This window comes from Daktulosphaira vitifoliae, unplaced genomic scaffold (assembly GCF_025091365.1).
Source record: "Daktulosphaira vitifoliae isolate Bord-2020 unplaced genomic scaffold, ASM2509136v1 Scaffold_2, whole genome shotgun sequence".
Lineage (NCBI taxonomy): Eukaryota > Metazoa > Arthropoda > Insecta > Hemiptera > Phylloxeridae > Daktulosphaira > Daktulosphaira vitifoliae.
The window spans coordinates 7,082,681-7,099,129 of NW_026099573.1; the positions used below are offsets into that span (position 1 = coordinate 7,082,681).

Below are 16,449 nucleotides of genomic sequence, written 5' to 3' on the forward strand. Positions count from 1 at the left end.
AAAAAAAAAAAAAAAAAAAAAAAAAAAAAAAAAAAAAAAAAAAAAACACATCTTAGTAAAACCAATACCTTCTCAGCTTCGAATCGAAGCTAAAAATTATGGTATAACCATTAACTTTCCAATTTCAAATTGAAGCTAAAATTTCATTAAAAAAAAATCAACCCAAGTAAACCCAGTTCAAAATTTAGAATATTAACTACGTATAAAAACCATTGTCAGAATAATTATGATTACTATGTTTAGCATAAATAAAACCTATATAACCCCTATGAAACCCCATAAAAAAGGTGTCATCGATAAAAACTGATTACTATTATGACTATAGTTAAACTCTAACTGCCATAACAATGATTGTTATTACAATTATACTAGTAGATAATTATTATCCACTAAAAAAAACCCTAGTAAATTTCCAATTTGGGTTGAAGATTCAACCCTTTAATAACTCATAAGGTAAGTGTGAAGCTTACAAATCTGCTAACCTCGGAAACTCTAAATACTATTAAATTGTGAAATAATTAAATCTCAATCGACATACCCCATACCCGTTCGGCGCTTTTAAACACTAAATCATTATCGCATTGTTCATTTTGTTGACATGAATGTGAACAATCTTGATGAGATTTTTCCTGACGTACTAAATCACCAGAAACTTTAGCAAGAGTAATCGCTTGATCAAAAAAAATATCTGGAATATCGATATTTAATATTTATATAAAGTATATAGCAAAGCTTTTGAGTCATTTACTATTTGTGGAACATTTTTGTAAAGGATTTGTTGTATATTCGTATAGATGCGCAACGTCATTAATTGGCGATTGGGAGACTTCATCTGCGAACATTTACATCTCACTAACTACTAAAATAAATTTTTTGTTAAATGAAAATCGACTTGAAAACGATCTTGTGGTCAAAACTATTTTTAATTCGATTCTCATATGAAACAAATTACTCAGTAAAGCTTAATACTTTTATGTACTTTTGTTTTCTGAAATTTGACTAATATCTTCTATACTTAAAACAATTTGAAAACAAATCATCGAAATGACTATTAACATGATGAAAACAATTCCATTGACTTTAATTTTTATAAATTTCATTAATTTTAATTTTTATTAATTTCACAAGAAACCATAGAGATTAGCAATATGTCCATACTTAAAATTATTTTTATGTCTTTAAACAGTTTTAGCGGCTTTATTTAAATTAATTCTAAAAAAGTTGCATATTAACTTTTCGAAACATAATTTTTTTTTATTGAAAATTATTGTATAAAATTATATTTTTCACAAAAAATAAGAAATATATATTTTAAAATTTTTAGTATTATAAAATAAAGTATATTATTATTGATACTTTTACACATGTTATTTATGATTATTTGTTACTATGGTTTTAGTTTATTTATTTTTTTTCAATACTTATAACAATAATATAAAATGTTCTAAAAGAATTCATTATTTCTTTTTTTATCATTATGTTACTTTTTATTTAATATTACCTAATAAATTATAAATTATTCCTTATAGATGTTACTAAAGAGTCAATCCATGTCAAATCATCCAGAAGTGGTTGCACGACCACCTCATATTTTTTTTAATTTCCGGGGATTATCTTTATGCTATAATTAGAAATAAAACATTTTTTCTTTACAACCGTCCCATTTTTATGGCTATTTCAATGTACAAAATTTTAAAAACAGCCAGAACGTTAAAAACACAGATTATTCAATATAAATTTAATCGAATTAACAATTTAAAATTGACCTTTTATAACAAACAGTTAACATTAAAAAAAAAAAAATTTCATATGAAATTTTAAACTCTAATGGCTTTATAAAAATGGCGACTTTCTGTGTAAATTGGCGTTTAGAGCTCAATTAAAACCATTAAGAAGTTATTATTCTATAATGATTTTAAATGTGATATTGTATAATCTATGTTTCAAATAAATTTCAAATGTTAAAAATTAACAAAATTTAAACTACAGAACACAATAAAAAAATTTTAAGTTTTTTACCGCAATCTTCATTTAGAGAAAATGCATGTAGAATTAAATACATCTGAGTATTTAGTTTGTTGATCTAGAGATTTGTCAAAAAGTATGATATATTACCAGATGTTCCACAAAATTTAGGTCATGTATTAAATTATGAATATTATGACATTTTATGAAGATGATGAGTATAAGTCGTCTATGTCCTGGCAAGAAAGATTTTGTATCCGTTAAATAAATAACACCATGGCATTTAAACAAAAATAATTCTCGCAGAAGGATTCGTAAGAATCACGGGCTTAACAACCACACGAACCCTAGTTAATTCAGCAGAGGTGGCAATACGTACCACTACTCTCAGCCGGTCATGACTTTGGTTAGTTAGGACAGGTAGCCCTGGGCATACCTGCTTGATAACAGTGAATAGGCCCTAACCTAACCCTAACCCAGCCATACCAAGTGAAAGAGTTGCTAACTTGACATAGGGTAGTTAGCCGAAAGGTAAAGTGTCTATTGGGATCCTCTATGTCAACTGGTGCACCATAGATAAATACAGCCTTATCACAGTATCAAGCTCTGCTGTAATGGACCTTTATTTCTCGACCACTCGTGGGAACTGAATCTTGTGTTGGAGACTTGATACTGCCGGATAAGTGTCTCTTAAGTGGCTCACTGATCATGTCCACTTGATAAAACCTTGGGACGGTATAGAAATCTAAATGGAAACCTACAATCCGATAAAGTATAAACAAATAATCACTCATATACCAGGGCTGCCAAAAAATTCCTAGTAGATCCTGAAAATACCGGCAAAACATAACCCAAGGCTGAACACGGCGATCTGGAAAGTCCATCATGAGACAGAGGGTGTCCCGAAAGGACACATTTCGTTCCTAAATGTGGAGAGAATAGCATGGTCAAACTGGAGGAATTAAAGCGTAGTTTGAAATTGACATTGTCAAAAGAAAATTTTTATGAGAATTAAAAAAATGGAAATTTAAGATTAATGTGAAGTCAGAAAATGTTATAATTACTATTTACAGTATATTTATCAAAAAATCTCACAATTTTTTTGCATTTTTATCGTAATAGAATACTTAAATAGAAATCATATTAACCATTTCGAAGTAACTTTTGGTGTTTAAAAAAATTCTACAATTGAAATATCCAGAATTTAATTAATTTTAATGATTTACTTTAAAAAAAAAAAAAAAAAACAATCAAAATGTTGTTGAAAAAAAATTACGTAATTGAGCGTTTTATACAATTTGATTATAATTGTAAAATTTCATTATTGAATTCAGGTGAAACAAAAATAATTTTTTTTTTTTAATTTATGATTTATATAGCAATATGTTACCTATGTATTGTGTCACACATACAAATATAGTTAAAAAATGATGAACTACAAAGTAAAATTATTTAACTTTATAGTTGGCACCATTACCGTATCAAACTTAATTCGTCAATAAATACTTTGAAACATTAGAAATGAATAATTTTAAATATCTATATAGAGAATATGGGTTAAGTAACTTTTTAATTGATATAGTGGACTTTTTTTCAATTTTTGAGGGTAATGTCTTCGACTAGATACAATTTGTGATCTTTTGGCAAATTGTTCATCAAAATCAGTCTAGAGAGAGCTGAGAAAAGTAGTAACAGACACACACACACAATAAATAAATAAATAATAATAATAATAAAATCACATCATATTTCTATATAATGTGAAGACTAAAAATATAAATATTAACGATTTTATGACAACTGTAAATTATTGTAACATTTTTGTTAATTAACGTGACTGAGGAAAATTTTTCAAAATGATTTAGATAGTTTCAACATTTGTAATATTTTGACGTATCTTTGATCAAAATCAGTTCAGTAAGATCGGTGGTTACCAGCTAACCAGCTTTTGTGGTCCAGATCACAAAAAAAGCAAAATAAAACCAATAGCTTTTTAGCTACACAACGAAGATAAAATATACATATAGTACAGTCTATGAATATAAAATTTAACTACATATTATTGTAGTTCTTTTTAATCAAACGATATATTCCTTTACAAAATATAAAAAAAATTTAATTGTTTCCAAGATTTAAGAATTAGTATCTTATCGTTCATGAATCACATGTAACATAATAAAGCATAACATTTATATTATATTATCAGATTATAAAAGAAATATTAAGTTAGATCATCCAAACATTTTGTCAAGATATTAATAAATAGTAAAAAAAGAAAAAATTAAATAATGAATTTTTTTACAATATTTTATACTATTGTTGTACATTTCGAAAAAAAAAACAAACGAAAACCACAGTAACAAGTTATCATTAATAACATGTGTAATAGTATCAATAATAATATAATTTGTTTTACAATACTACTAAAATACATCTTAAAATTTCCATTATGAACTCTAGATGTAGTACAGACAATGGGAAACTTTTAAGCTCATTTGTATCATCTCTGGAAAATGTAGAAGATAGTTTTTTAAAAGCTATAAAAGTAGTAAAAACAGATTGTATTAAAAAAATGGAAAAAGGTACAATAAATACAATATTTTATTTAAATATATATGCCTAAATTAATAGATTTTTTTTTCATGTATCAACATAAATTAATTTAAATTTTAAAAGAAATTTCTGTAGCTATATCACTACCTTTCGATTATAAATCAAATACAGAAGAATATGAGGTAGTTTTTGATGTGTATAAGTTAGAGGACAAAAATACATTCATTTCTAGCAAGAGTACAGATACGAATAGTATTTTACGCAGTAAATCATCAATGAAGTCCAAAAGCACTAAAAACGCTATCAATTAAAAATAATTTATAAAAAATTCAAATACCTGAGTACATATCGCAAACATCAGCAAATATAATTAGTTTTTAAAATTGTGTTGATAGCAATTTATGTATAAGATATACATTTTTCCAAATATTGCACAATGTTGTTTAAGTTATAAAAAAATTATATAAAAATAAATATTTACTTGAAATAAAGTAATTTGTCTATTTGTACAAAGTAAATATTTTTGAGTGTAGTCTTATTGTATGTAATAGCCTATTTTGACATTTTGAACAACTTAATTATAAAGATATATAATGTTTTATGTAAGTTAGGTTTAAATATAAAACTGTACTATTATGACTAATTTAAATAAACACACTGTCTAATTTTTATCCGATTAAATAATTTAAGAAAATATATTTATTACTAATAGATTTTTTAAATATTTATCTCGACTAATCAATGATGAGATGATAGATATACATTTTTTCATAGCAACCAAGAACTAAAAAATAAAAAAATGTTCTTTTTTGTTTTAATTTCAATTTAAGTGATTTACTATGTTCTAATACAATTAGAGTTGTTGTATTAAAATTTATAAACCATAATAATTTTTTGTAATCAATTTTTGATAAGGTGTTAGATAACTATATTTTTATTAAGGTAAAATTTTGATGTACAAAACTAGTAGGATAATAATTATCCTATAAATATCTAACAAAAAACAATGGTAGGTCTGAAAACTGATTTTAAATTTGATTGGTTACCTCAATAAATGCCTTACTCTATGCTAGGAGTCAACAACATCTAAGATCTTCTGAAATATAGCAATTTTTTTATAGAGATACTTATATATTGATACAATCCCGCGACTCGTGCCATCTTTGTCAGCCGCAGTCCTACTACGTGAATAAAATAATTTGTTTGACAAACACCGCATGTCATACGCCACGGTACAGCAAATGCCGCACGGCCAATGATGACCCGCTTCAAATATATCACTGACCATATGAAGTTAGTTGTATATTTGCTATGCAAATTGTTCAGTAAGTAAAGAAACAAGTCAATTGTTAAGAACAATGAGAACAATAAAAACCCGTTTCCTTATTTACTGAAACGTATACAGACAACTTTTAATCTGTGATATACGTTGAAGTCATCTTTGTGATATCTTATGATATGCATCGTTCGAATACCTCTTATTTTTTTCGACACATCGTCAATCAACTACGATATTAGAAACTGGTTCATTAATTAGATCTCGTGCAATATTCGTGTTTTACTTGTTTATTAGTGAGAATAAACGGCTCTACGTCAATTTTCAATCATGATTGAAATTATTTTTTATTATTCAAAATTAGTTCAAAACATGATTGTTGTACTAATTAAAAATAATAAAAAAACATAATATAATTTAAATTATTATTTTTAAGATAGTACGTTCGAAGAAAAAGTAGCGGCTTACACAACTACCAATATTATGAAAGCGAAATATAAGCTCGGGAATTTAAACTCTATCATTAGTTCAAGTCGAAAGGCGATGCGAAAATGGCAAGGTAAAAATGTGAAGAAAGTAATTATTTATTGCACTCCCAGCGGCTAAAAAAACATTTAAAAACTCTGCTCGAAAACCTAGTATTCCTTGCACTATAAAAATACCGAAATTTGGAGGAGTGCTGCCCTTGATACCTATTTTCACCGGTGTTTCTGCTCTAGGCTCGTTGACAGGTGCTATCGCCAAATATAATCAAAATGGTGAATGAAGTAAGAAAAAATAAGGATTCGAAAAGTCCAGTTAAAATCGATGGAGGTATGCTCTCAAATAGAGGATCAGCATTATATTTGAAAACATTTCAAAAAAACTAATTCATATGCTACTCATTGATCGCCCCCTAAACAGCGATGATACAATAATATATACGAGATTATTCAAACTGTCTTATTTTCGTAATATATTTTACGAGATGAGTTACCTGAAACACCACGAACGTTTGAATGTGCTGTCGTGAATTTGGATGATGATACGGGCGAAAGCAAGCACTGGGAAGCATATTATAAAAAAAATAAAACCGTTTTTTATTTTGACTCGTTTGGCAACTTACCGCCACCTTTAGAATTACGCTCCTATTTAAAATGATGTCGAATAAAATTTAATTACATTCGTGTACAAGATTTCAATACGTTCGTATGTGGATAATAGTGTTTGAAATTTTTACTGGAATGATGCAACGCTCCTTAACATTATCATTTCAAGGTAACTAGTCTAGAATGATCAGTACCTTTTTCCCACCCATTGAATTAGATGGAACGGCAGAATTAGAATTTTTGAGTTTACAAGCGTGTAACTCTAAACCAAATGTTAATGAAAAAAATAATATTTTTGTGTTTTAATCTATAACGGTTACCTTGAAAATTCAGCATCCGGTAATGAATCCGTTATTGATTTAACAATACCAATAGGATCGTACGAATTAGATGATATAGATAAATATCTCTCAGATGAATTGAAAAAACATAATATTATTTTCAACTTGAAATCCAATGTGAACATATTGAAATCGGAAATGTTTTGCGATAAAACAGTAGATTTTACAGCAAAAAATAGCATAAGAGAGTTGTTGGGATTCAATACAAAAATATTTGTAGGTGGTGTCGCATATGAATCATAATGGCTAATATTGAACCACTATCGTGTATAAGAATAGAGTGTGATATTGTACATGGAGTATTTGTCAAACGGACGCGAGACGTGTTCTATTCATCAGTTTTATCCCTTGTTGTCACCCAGCTATAAGATTGTAGAATCACCTAATAATCTTATATACTATTCCGTGTTGACCAATCAAATAGACAACGTAAAATTTGAAAGTAAAGATAAGAACGAAGAGCTTATCGATTTAAGAGGAGAAAGTGTAACAGTTCGTATTCATATTCAATATGGGTATACAATATAATGTTAAAAAGAGATGTTTTCATGAAGTTGACAACAGTTCAATTTCAAAACTTCCAGAGTTAACAAGGGAAAGCTTGACTACTCTTTTGAATCTTGGTTATACACTTGTTAATCGTAATGGAAGACATTATGAATATACACGAAAAATCTTATTTCGAAGAAAGTATAACAAAATTAGAATACCATTCGTATCAACCATTTTCTAGTAATGCGCTGTCGAATAACGACGAAATACGAATTGCGGTACATTATCAAGATTTGTATACTCTCCTCGGCGAATCTTTGTTACACATCGAAGGTAAAGTTGAAAGAAATATAAAAACAGGTAATGGACAAGTTTCTATAAAATCCATAAACAATGGCATTAAGTTCCTATTTGATGAAATTCGTTATGAATTAACTTTGTTGAAATTAATAAATTAAGAAATCCTGGTATTACAACATGTATAAAAGGTTATGCGTCTTTTCATACGGTAAATATTTACCGATATCAGAATGCCGGATGGAATGAAAGCGGTGAATTTAGAGAAAAACTCGAAGTGTGCATACCTCTCAAAGTTATTATGGGATTTTCGGAAGATCATCGTAAAATAATAATAAATTCCCGATAAGGATTAATATTGCATAGATCCAGCGTGGATATTAACACATTAAAGTGTAAGCGAGCGAATGGTAAAATAAAAATTTCGAAAGTAATGTGGAAAATTCCTTATATAAACGTAGAGGATATAAGATTTTCGAGTATATCGCTATGACTAGTGAAGTACACAATGTGGTTTAATTTATGAAATAAAAAATTAAATATAAGTATAATATTCTTTATTATCTAATTTAAAACAATTACTGTTATACATAATTAAGTTATAATTTTTAGTTATTTATGTTTCACAATTGTTTTACATTTAATTATTAAACTTAAATTTGTTTACATTATTGTACATTTTTATTACATTTGTAAATTTATTTATTACAATTATTATTAATGTAGTTATTTAACTTTTGTTTCTTCCAGTGTTTTTATTCATATTCTTTGAACACGAGTAGAGATAATTCATCAGTCTCTTGAGCACATCCTTCGTCACCAAATTCCATATTCCAACTCCTAACGTCTTCTGAAATATGATAACAACAACAATAACACGGGAGGTTTCGCCAATATTTATGGCTGATGAGACGCCGCAGTCTTTTATAATACCTACGGTCGTTGACACGATTTTGCAACGTTAATAATAAATAATAAAATCGTAACCGTGTTTAATTTGACTGTTCAGTCAGTTTATTTCACTTCAAGTATAATAATGTTATTAAAATACTACACCCCCTGACCTGTCTTATCTACCAACCGCCGGATAAGACGATCATAGTGTTATCGTCATCACAAACGAGTGCTACGGTGTACAGCTGATAATCACGACCGGATAACGTGCTAATTCACTGTAAATGAATAGTGCGCTATTACGGGCCGTGTCAACTCTCCCTCCCTAAGCTGTGCAACCGGTGAAATAAATCTCAGTCTTAATTTTTTTTCTTTACTTCTTCTATATCCTCTCCTTTATAGAATCGCTATGTCCCTTTCGGCAAAACGGGCTTCCTGAGATGTTCACATCGCCTTCCTCTAAGAATAGCGGGTGACTCTCTCAGAGGAGATAGAATTGGGAAAGGAACAGCAAGGAATGGTCTAGGAAGAAGATGGTAGTGGTTGATTGAGGAAAGTCTCAATATCTTCATTGAGACAGTCGAGAGTTTGCATGAGCACTCCTGCCGGGACCTCGATTTCCATTGGTGCCTCCTCTGTGATCTCAATGGTTACTTCTGAAGGCGGAACGGTCTTTGGCATGGGGGTTGGTGGTGTCTCTACCTGGATGATACGGTACCGTGTTTCCCTCAGCTGCACATCACGTTATCAACCTAGATGAAATTGTATCGGGATCTGAATCATAAGTGCACGGTGGTCTAGTGGTATGGTTTGTCTATACGACGCCTTGGGTCGCGGGGTCTAATCCCGTACCATCCTCTTTTTTTCACATGATTTCCGGTACACTTTCTATAACCGCCCGTCAATCCCCGGCGGCCGTGTTATGGATCTCTGTCGTCTTAATCAAACGGTGCTGTTGTGAACCAGAGGTAGACTATAACTTTATTTCCTTGGTGAGTCGTTGTAATTCCTGTCTTTTCTGACTCCGGTAATCCACCACGCGTTGTCTCTTTTTGTCCTTATATGTCATTCCAACAAAAGATTGAACTGACGACGTGGTAGAGCCGGAACTAGACTTGGCACTTGCAGTAGCGGTCGATGTCGATGGTATCAAATTTGTACTTGTCGTCGGTACGTCGGTAGTCCGTTTTGGATGGTTATAAGGTGTCGGTTGACGTGTAGGGGTAACAAACAGACGGGTTTCCGTTGCCGAAACGATGTCACCGCTACGACAAATGCCGCGTTCTATATACAATGTATTATATTATATTGCATTATAATATACGGTACACTATAATACGTGATACATTGCATTATATTGTATACGATACATTATTGTATATTGTCTTACATACATATATATATATATATATATATATATATATATCATATTACATTAATATAATATAAATAAAATGTAATCGAAGAATAATTTTTATTTATTTTTTAATATATTTATTCATTCATTGTAAACATTTTTTTTTGTCTAATGATATTTAAAATAATTGCTTACGCGGATAAAAAAAATATTACCAATGGCGAATTGAAAAACAACAATGATAAATTACGGGTGTATCGATGAAAAACGATAATGATAAATCAAAGCGTTTTGATGAAAAATGACAAAGATAAATTATAGTGTATTAATCGAAAACAATAATAAATAATAATAGTGACAATAATAGGGTACGGTCAAGTGGGGGTCACTGCCTGAGCCTTCGGCCGGTCCTAAACAGCAGGTACCGGAGCTGTCCGCTTAACCGCATTACCGCCGGCGACGATTCGTCTTCGGAGAAGAAAACGACGTTCCACATCCACGATTTTTCCCACCACTTGTCCAACGACAGCGCAAACGATAACACTACGGTATCCGTGTTTACGGTTGCGTTTTTGAACGCGTAAGATCCCTGCAAATTAAACGTGCGCGCACACGATAAACGGTTAATCTGGAAATTATCATCGATTAATGAGTGCAGCTAATCATCGACAAAGGGTGATTGAAATTTAAGGAAAACGAAATCAATATACATTTTACTCGATTATACTTTTTTAAACGATAGTCGTGGACGAGAGAGAGAGAGTGCGTGTGTGGTAAAATAGAGGGCGTCTTACTTATTTGACTGTGCATAACACCTCACGTTTAACGTATCCTATTCGGAAGAACAGCAGCACGGCATTTTCGTTTCCACAAAACCGCGTCAACTCGAAACTCCTATAGTTGGCGCAATCTAAGTAGTGCTCCTTGCACCTTATCACCTCCACGGTCGCCTGAAATGGGTGCAAAAATCATTATAGAGAACATGGCGACGACTATGCTCATCTCCTCACCCTGGTCATAAGAAAATCGAAATCGAACGTCAGTGCCACGTTGGCGAAATCGGTGCCGTTGTACTGAGTGACGTACACCTCGTCGGTCCGCCCGAACTCGCTGTCGACGGCCCATTCCACTCTGTCGAACCGCACGGCCACCCTGGTGCCCCTCGGCAGAGCCCGACAGTCCTATGTGAATATAAAAACGCGGTCGATTAATTTCTTAACAGTTTGGTATACGAGCGACGAATGAAATCCGCCGTACTACCTGTGAATTCCGTAGAAACAGTGCGACCACTGACAGCGACCAAACGGACGCGGCGGACGCTTTGAAACGCATTTTCGGCCGGCGAATACTGTACACGGGGGCTGGGCTATAAATGCGTCTGCCGACAGAGTCCCGCGTCTGGAAATAGATTACGCAATTACTGTTGGACGGGACAGAGGAGAGGTGGGTATAAAAATGACCGAGTGATATCGATAAAAATTAAGATTTCTTATATAAATAGATTTACTCACCTATATTTATATATATATATGTGTGTGTGTGTGTGTGTGTGTGTATGTGTTTAGGGAAATGGGTCTTAAGACGTTGTTAACGATTCCGACGGAGTTTGTCTAATAGTAATCGATATGCATTAACGGGTCAAGTAAAAAAAAAAAAAAAAACACACACACACACGTACATCATTTTTAACGTTACTTTTTTCGTTTATGAAAACCTAATGAGGGCAAATTTAGTCGGTCGTTATTTTTCGTACGCCGTTCCGGTCGGTGAGTTAACAGGTCCGATGTTGTGTGTTACGCGGCGTAGTACGTGTCCGCGTGTTATCATCACGGTCGCGGCAGCACGCACTGCGATACGATCTATCCATCACTAACGAGAGTTAAAGTAATTTCTTGCTAATTATTTTCTGATTATAACATATTCTAGTATAACAGATTATTTCCGTTCTTCCCCCCAAAAATAGTGTATTTCTTAAACAATTGATTCCGAAATCATATGATAAAACAGAAAAGATACGTCTTTTAGAAACTTAAATAACTCTCATAAAAAAAAGTTAGTAACATCCTCAAGCGTTGTAGGAGGCGACAATATGATAACAATATAGGCCGATAAAAATTATTTGAATTTTTATGAACGTTGTGGACTTTAAGAAATGAAAGAAAAGTTTTTTCTATAATTTTTGATTGTATATTAAGTGTAAAAATACATATTCGAAAAGAATTCGCATAATTACAAGTTGATTTTTTATTATTGATAAATCCAGTTTGATAATACACAAAGTAAATAGAATTCTATAAATTAATTTTATTATCTGCTTATCGGATTTACTATTAAACAGTTTTTACAATTTGAATACCAACTAACCTGAAATATGAACTTTCTGTTTCAAGATATTTTTAAGTAACCTGATTTTACTGGAGTTATTAATTTATTTTGTAATATATATGATTTCGATGAAAGTTTATTGTTCATCGTCGAAATTAAAAACAAAGTTATAAATTATATTGTATGATTTCAATAAACAATTTTTTTTATTGGTTATAATATGGGAAAACTATGCATCAATTTTAAAATGAAATAGATACTTACGACTGACAACGTGCTATCATTGCGATGAAATGACTTTTGATTATTGTAAACAACTTTTAGTTACTCCGCGTGGTCTATGCGTAAGAATGGGAAAAACAATTATTAGTGATCAGTTGTAAAATCGATATAAGATGATGTATAGTCATAATTAATATACCTACATAAATGTTTTCTAAGCATTTGCTCGACTAAAAATAATAATTTTTGATTAAATTGTAATAAGCAGCATTGCAAATAATGTGATCGGTAGTTAGTATCATAATTAAATATAAATATTGTTAGAGTCTTTTAGACTTTCTTATAATTTTTTTGAATTTACCAAGCACCAGGCTAGATTTTTAAAATCATTTCTATTTAAAATATCCGTTTTCAAAACGTATTTTAAACATGATTGTTGTACTAATTAAAAATAATAAATAAACTTAATATAATTTAAACTATTATTAAAAAAAATAATAATAATAAAGGCAATATGTAATTTTAATTACATTTCCAATGCCAGCCAGTTCATATGTCCATATCTTATTATATTTCAGAATGTTAATATTTTAAAAATAGTAGCTTTGAATCTAAGCTTTTTGAAATTAAAACCATGCTAATTTTAAATATATATTAAGGACTACAATTAATAATAATACATTACATTATATACTTAATTTTGAGTAACTAACAAGATAAATTTATTACTTGCATTGAATTAAAATTAAATCAGAGCTTAAAGTGAATCATTTATAATTTGTTATTACAATTTGCTGATCGCACTTAAAAGGTTTGTAAGACGATGGCAATTCGAGAGGAAAACTATTTTTTTTAAAACCAAATTCAAATATTTAGTTAACTCAGTGTATATATACATTCACAACAAATGTATTTATACAACTCTCATAAATGAACGAATATTTTACGGAAGCTTCACATCGAAGCTAAAAAAAACATTACAGTGACGGGCGGTAGTGATTTTTGTTTTTTTTTCTTCATTAAAAGACGTATTGTCGTTGCTTCATCAACAAATTTTTATTATTGGAAAATTACCTTACAATCGTTGGTATTAATCGTCAAACAACTGTTGTATGGGTGGGAGGTGGGGACGTTTAGATATTTCGATTATATCAATCATGACGAAAACATTAGAATAATGAAAAGCCAACGAAAATTTCTCTATAGATCAGCGTGTGATTTATTATAACATTAATCGCGATGCATAAGTTACGACATATTATATTTTAAGAATACAATTGTATTTCCCGTGCGATAAGTTTCAAAATATACAAATGAATTATAATCAAAATTATCAAATAAATAATTTAAGCGTCAATTTATCTTCTTCTTCTTCTTCTTCTTCGTCCAGCGGCGTAATTGCGTACTCGCCGTTGATTTTATCCTGAAAATAACTTACAGGTTCTTGCTTACAGTCGATATTTATATTCAGAGGGATGTACCTTTTTGATTTTTCGTCGTCCGCCAAGTTGTCGAAAAACGTCAAGGTTTTAATTGTCTTCCCGAGTTCGGCATTGAAATTTCTCGTATAGGGTTTTACCGAAAACGTGAAATTGAATGATTTCACGTCGTCGAACAACAGCTTGTAAACGCCTTGTTCGAAATTCAACAGAATCATGACAATCTGATACGTTGGCGCGTCGGCGTATTGCGGATTCAAAAATTCCTTGTTCAACAAATCCTCCAAATCGGAAACGTCAATTTGGTGATGTTTCATGAAATCGATGATGCGCTGGGTCGGCGTGATTATCGTTGTTCTGGTGTAGCTGGGCTCTTTATTTACAGCCGTGTGCCTGCAATAGCAGGCCAACGCGTACAGCAGTTTCAACGACCTGATTCTCGCGGCCAAGCGGTATTGCTCCGCGGTAATGATGCCGCCGTTTATCTCGCCCAACACCACGTTACGGGGAACGCTGAATATCAGTTCGGACTTGAGCAGTTCTCCGTTGGGATATTGGTTCCAGTCGATCGCGTTGGAAAAACGACAACAGACCGCGAGGAATACGATTGAACACGACAACGATGTTGATTTCATCGCGGTTAGATTTGTCCACGCCACTCGCAGTATATTCAACGGTCGTCGGACGAAATAACTCCAACGATAATGTCTAATTAATATCCAACGATTTCTATAGCTAAATATATACGCGAAAAAATATTACAAAAATATAAACGAATGCGGCGAATTTAACGCTAAAGAATAACGCTAACAATAAATTTAACGCTAAATAAATATTTACACCGGTAATGTTTGCGCGAATTTTTTGTGACGCGTTTTTTCTTTAAACCGCACTAACCAAACAAATGAAAAATTTACGAAAAAAAAATAATACATTATATTTATATTTTCGTATACGCCTCGAGGTTTTATCTCGACCGTGTTTAAACAGAACTCATTTTTGTATTTTCGCAATAGCTAAAGAAAAACACGTTGAAAAAATAATATCCGAAATTTCGAGTCTCGTTCTAATCGGGCGAGTTAATAACACCACCACCACCATCTCCACTACTACTACTACTACTACTACTACTACTACTACTACTACTACTACTACTACTACTACTACTACTACTACTACTACTACTACTACTAACCGGCAGCCCTACGGCATCATCGGGCCGATTTCCCCGTTGCCGGTCGTTTCGATCTCCATTCGTGTGTATTCCGGCTTCCACGGGAAACCGACGACGACGACGAAGAGGTATCGGCCGGATTGTAATCGTCACTCTCTCGAGTTGTTTGCAACGGAAAAAACGTTCCGACGGTAAATCGGTTCTGCGCGAGAGTCGGTAAATTTTTCTACAACTCGTCGTATAACGGAGTTCCGAGTCTAAATGAAAATTTATCGCGGGGTGTGTATACGCTAAAGAAAACGGGCTTCTTTTTCATTTTAAATATTTAGACGGACGTCCCGCGAAATCACGACGCTTCGGTTAAAAGACGGTATTTTACAAAAAACATTTCAAAGCTACGCGGTATTATAAAGAAGCCCGCGAACTGAACTGGGACGTCCAAGAAAAAGTGTTGTATACGTAAAAACCTTTTTGTTCAAACTTATAGTAATAAATGTTCAATAATAACGCAAATGTAATTATTAAAGATACAATCAAACAATGTAAAACATATTAAATAAAGATACACTTAAAACAGAATAAATAAATAATACACAAAATGAAAACTTAATGTCATAAACGTACCACGCGAAAAGAGATTACCTTCGGTGCTCCTTTCTCTCCTTTACAATTCATTTCTATTCGTCTTATATACTAAAATATTTTGTTTTTATTTTTTTTACCAAGTTCATAATACAATCATTTTCAAAAATGTTTATAAGTATTTACTTCCTGGTCTAGTAACAATAATTCAGGGAATTACAATTAATCCAAACATTACGAAAATGNTGGTCTAGTAACAATAATTCAGGGAATTACAATTAATCCAAACATTACAAAAATATTTTACTTCTAGCTTTACAAATAAAATACTATATTATATTTAGTAACAATAGATCAAGAAATTACAATTAAACCAAACATTACGAAAATGTTTTACTTTCAGTTTTACAAAATAATGACCTATATTACAAAAGAAAAGGAAAG

At 31.4% G+C, this 16,449-nt stretch overlaps 1 protein-coding gene across 2 annotated transcripts in view; it reads right to left on the minus strand.

The window, feature by feature from the left end:
- LOC126898692 (uncharacterized) overlaps nt 1-12,292 on the minus strand; it is a 16,265-nt gene extending 3,973 nt beyond the window's left edge. The window contains exons 1-6 of one of the 2 annotated variants that reach the window (XM_050672978.1): nt 11,775-12,292; nt 11,524-11,661; nt 11,274-11,444; nt 11,058-11,213; nt 749-859; nt 539-688 (exon numbers count right to left, since the gene is read on the minus strand). In XM_050672978.1, the coding sequence (XP_050528935.1) occupies nt 539-688; nt 749-842 (244 nt within the window). In that variant the 5' untranslated portion in view covers nt 843-859; nt 11,058-11,213; nt 11,274-11,444; nt 11,524-11,661; nt 11,775-12,292. Of the gene's footprint in view, nt 1-538; nt 689-748; nt 860-10,461; nt 10,853-11,057; nt 11,214-11,273; nt 11,445-11,523 lie in introns of those variants that run through there. The other variant, XR_007702356.1, reaches the window with a different exon arrangement.
- Between the last annotated feature and the right edge of the window lie 4,157 nt (nt 12,293-16,449).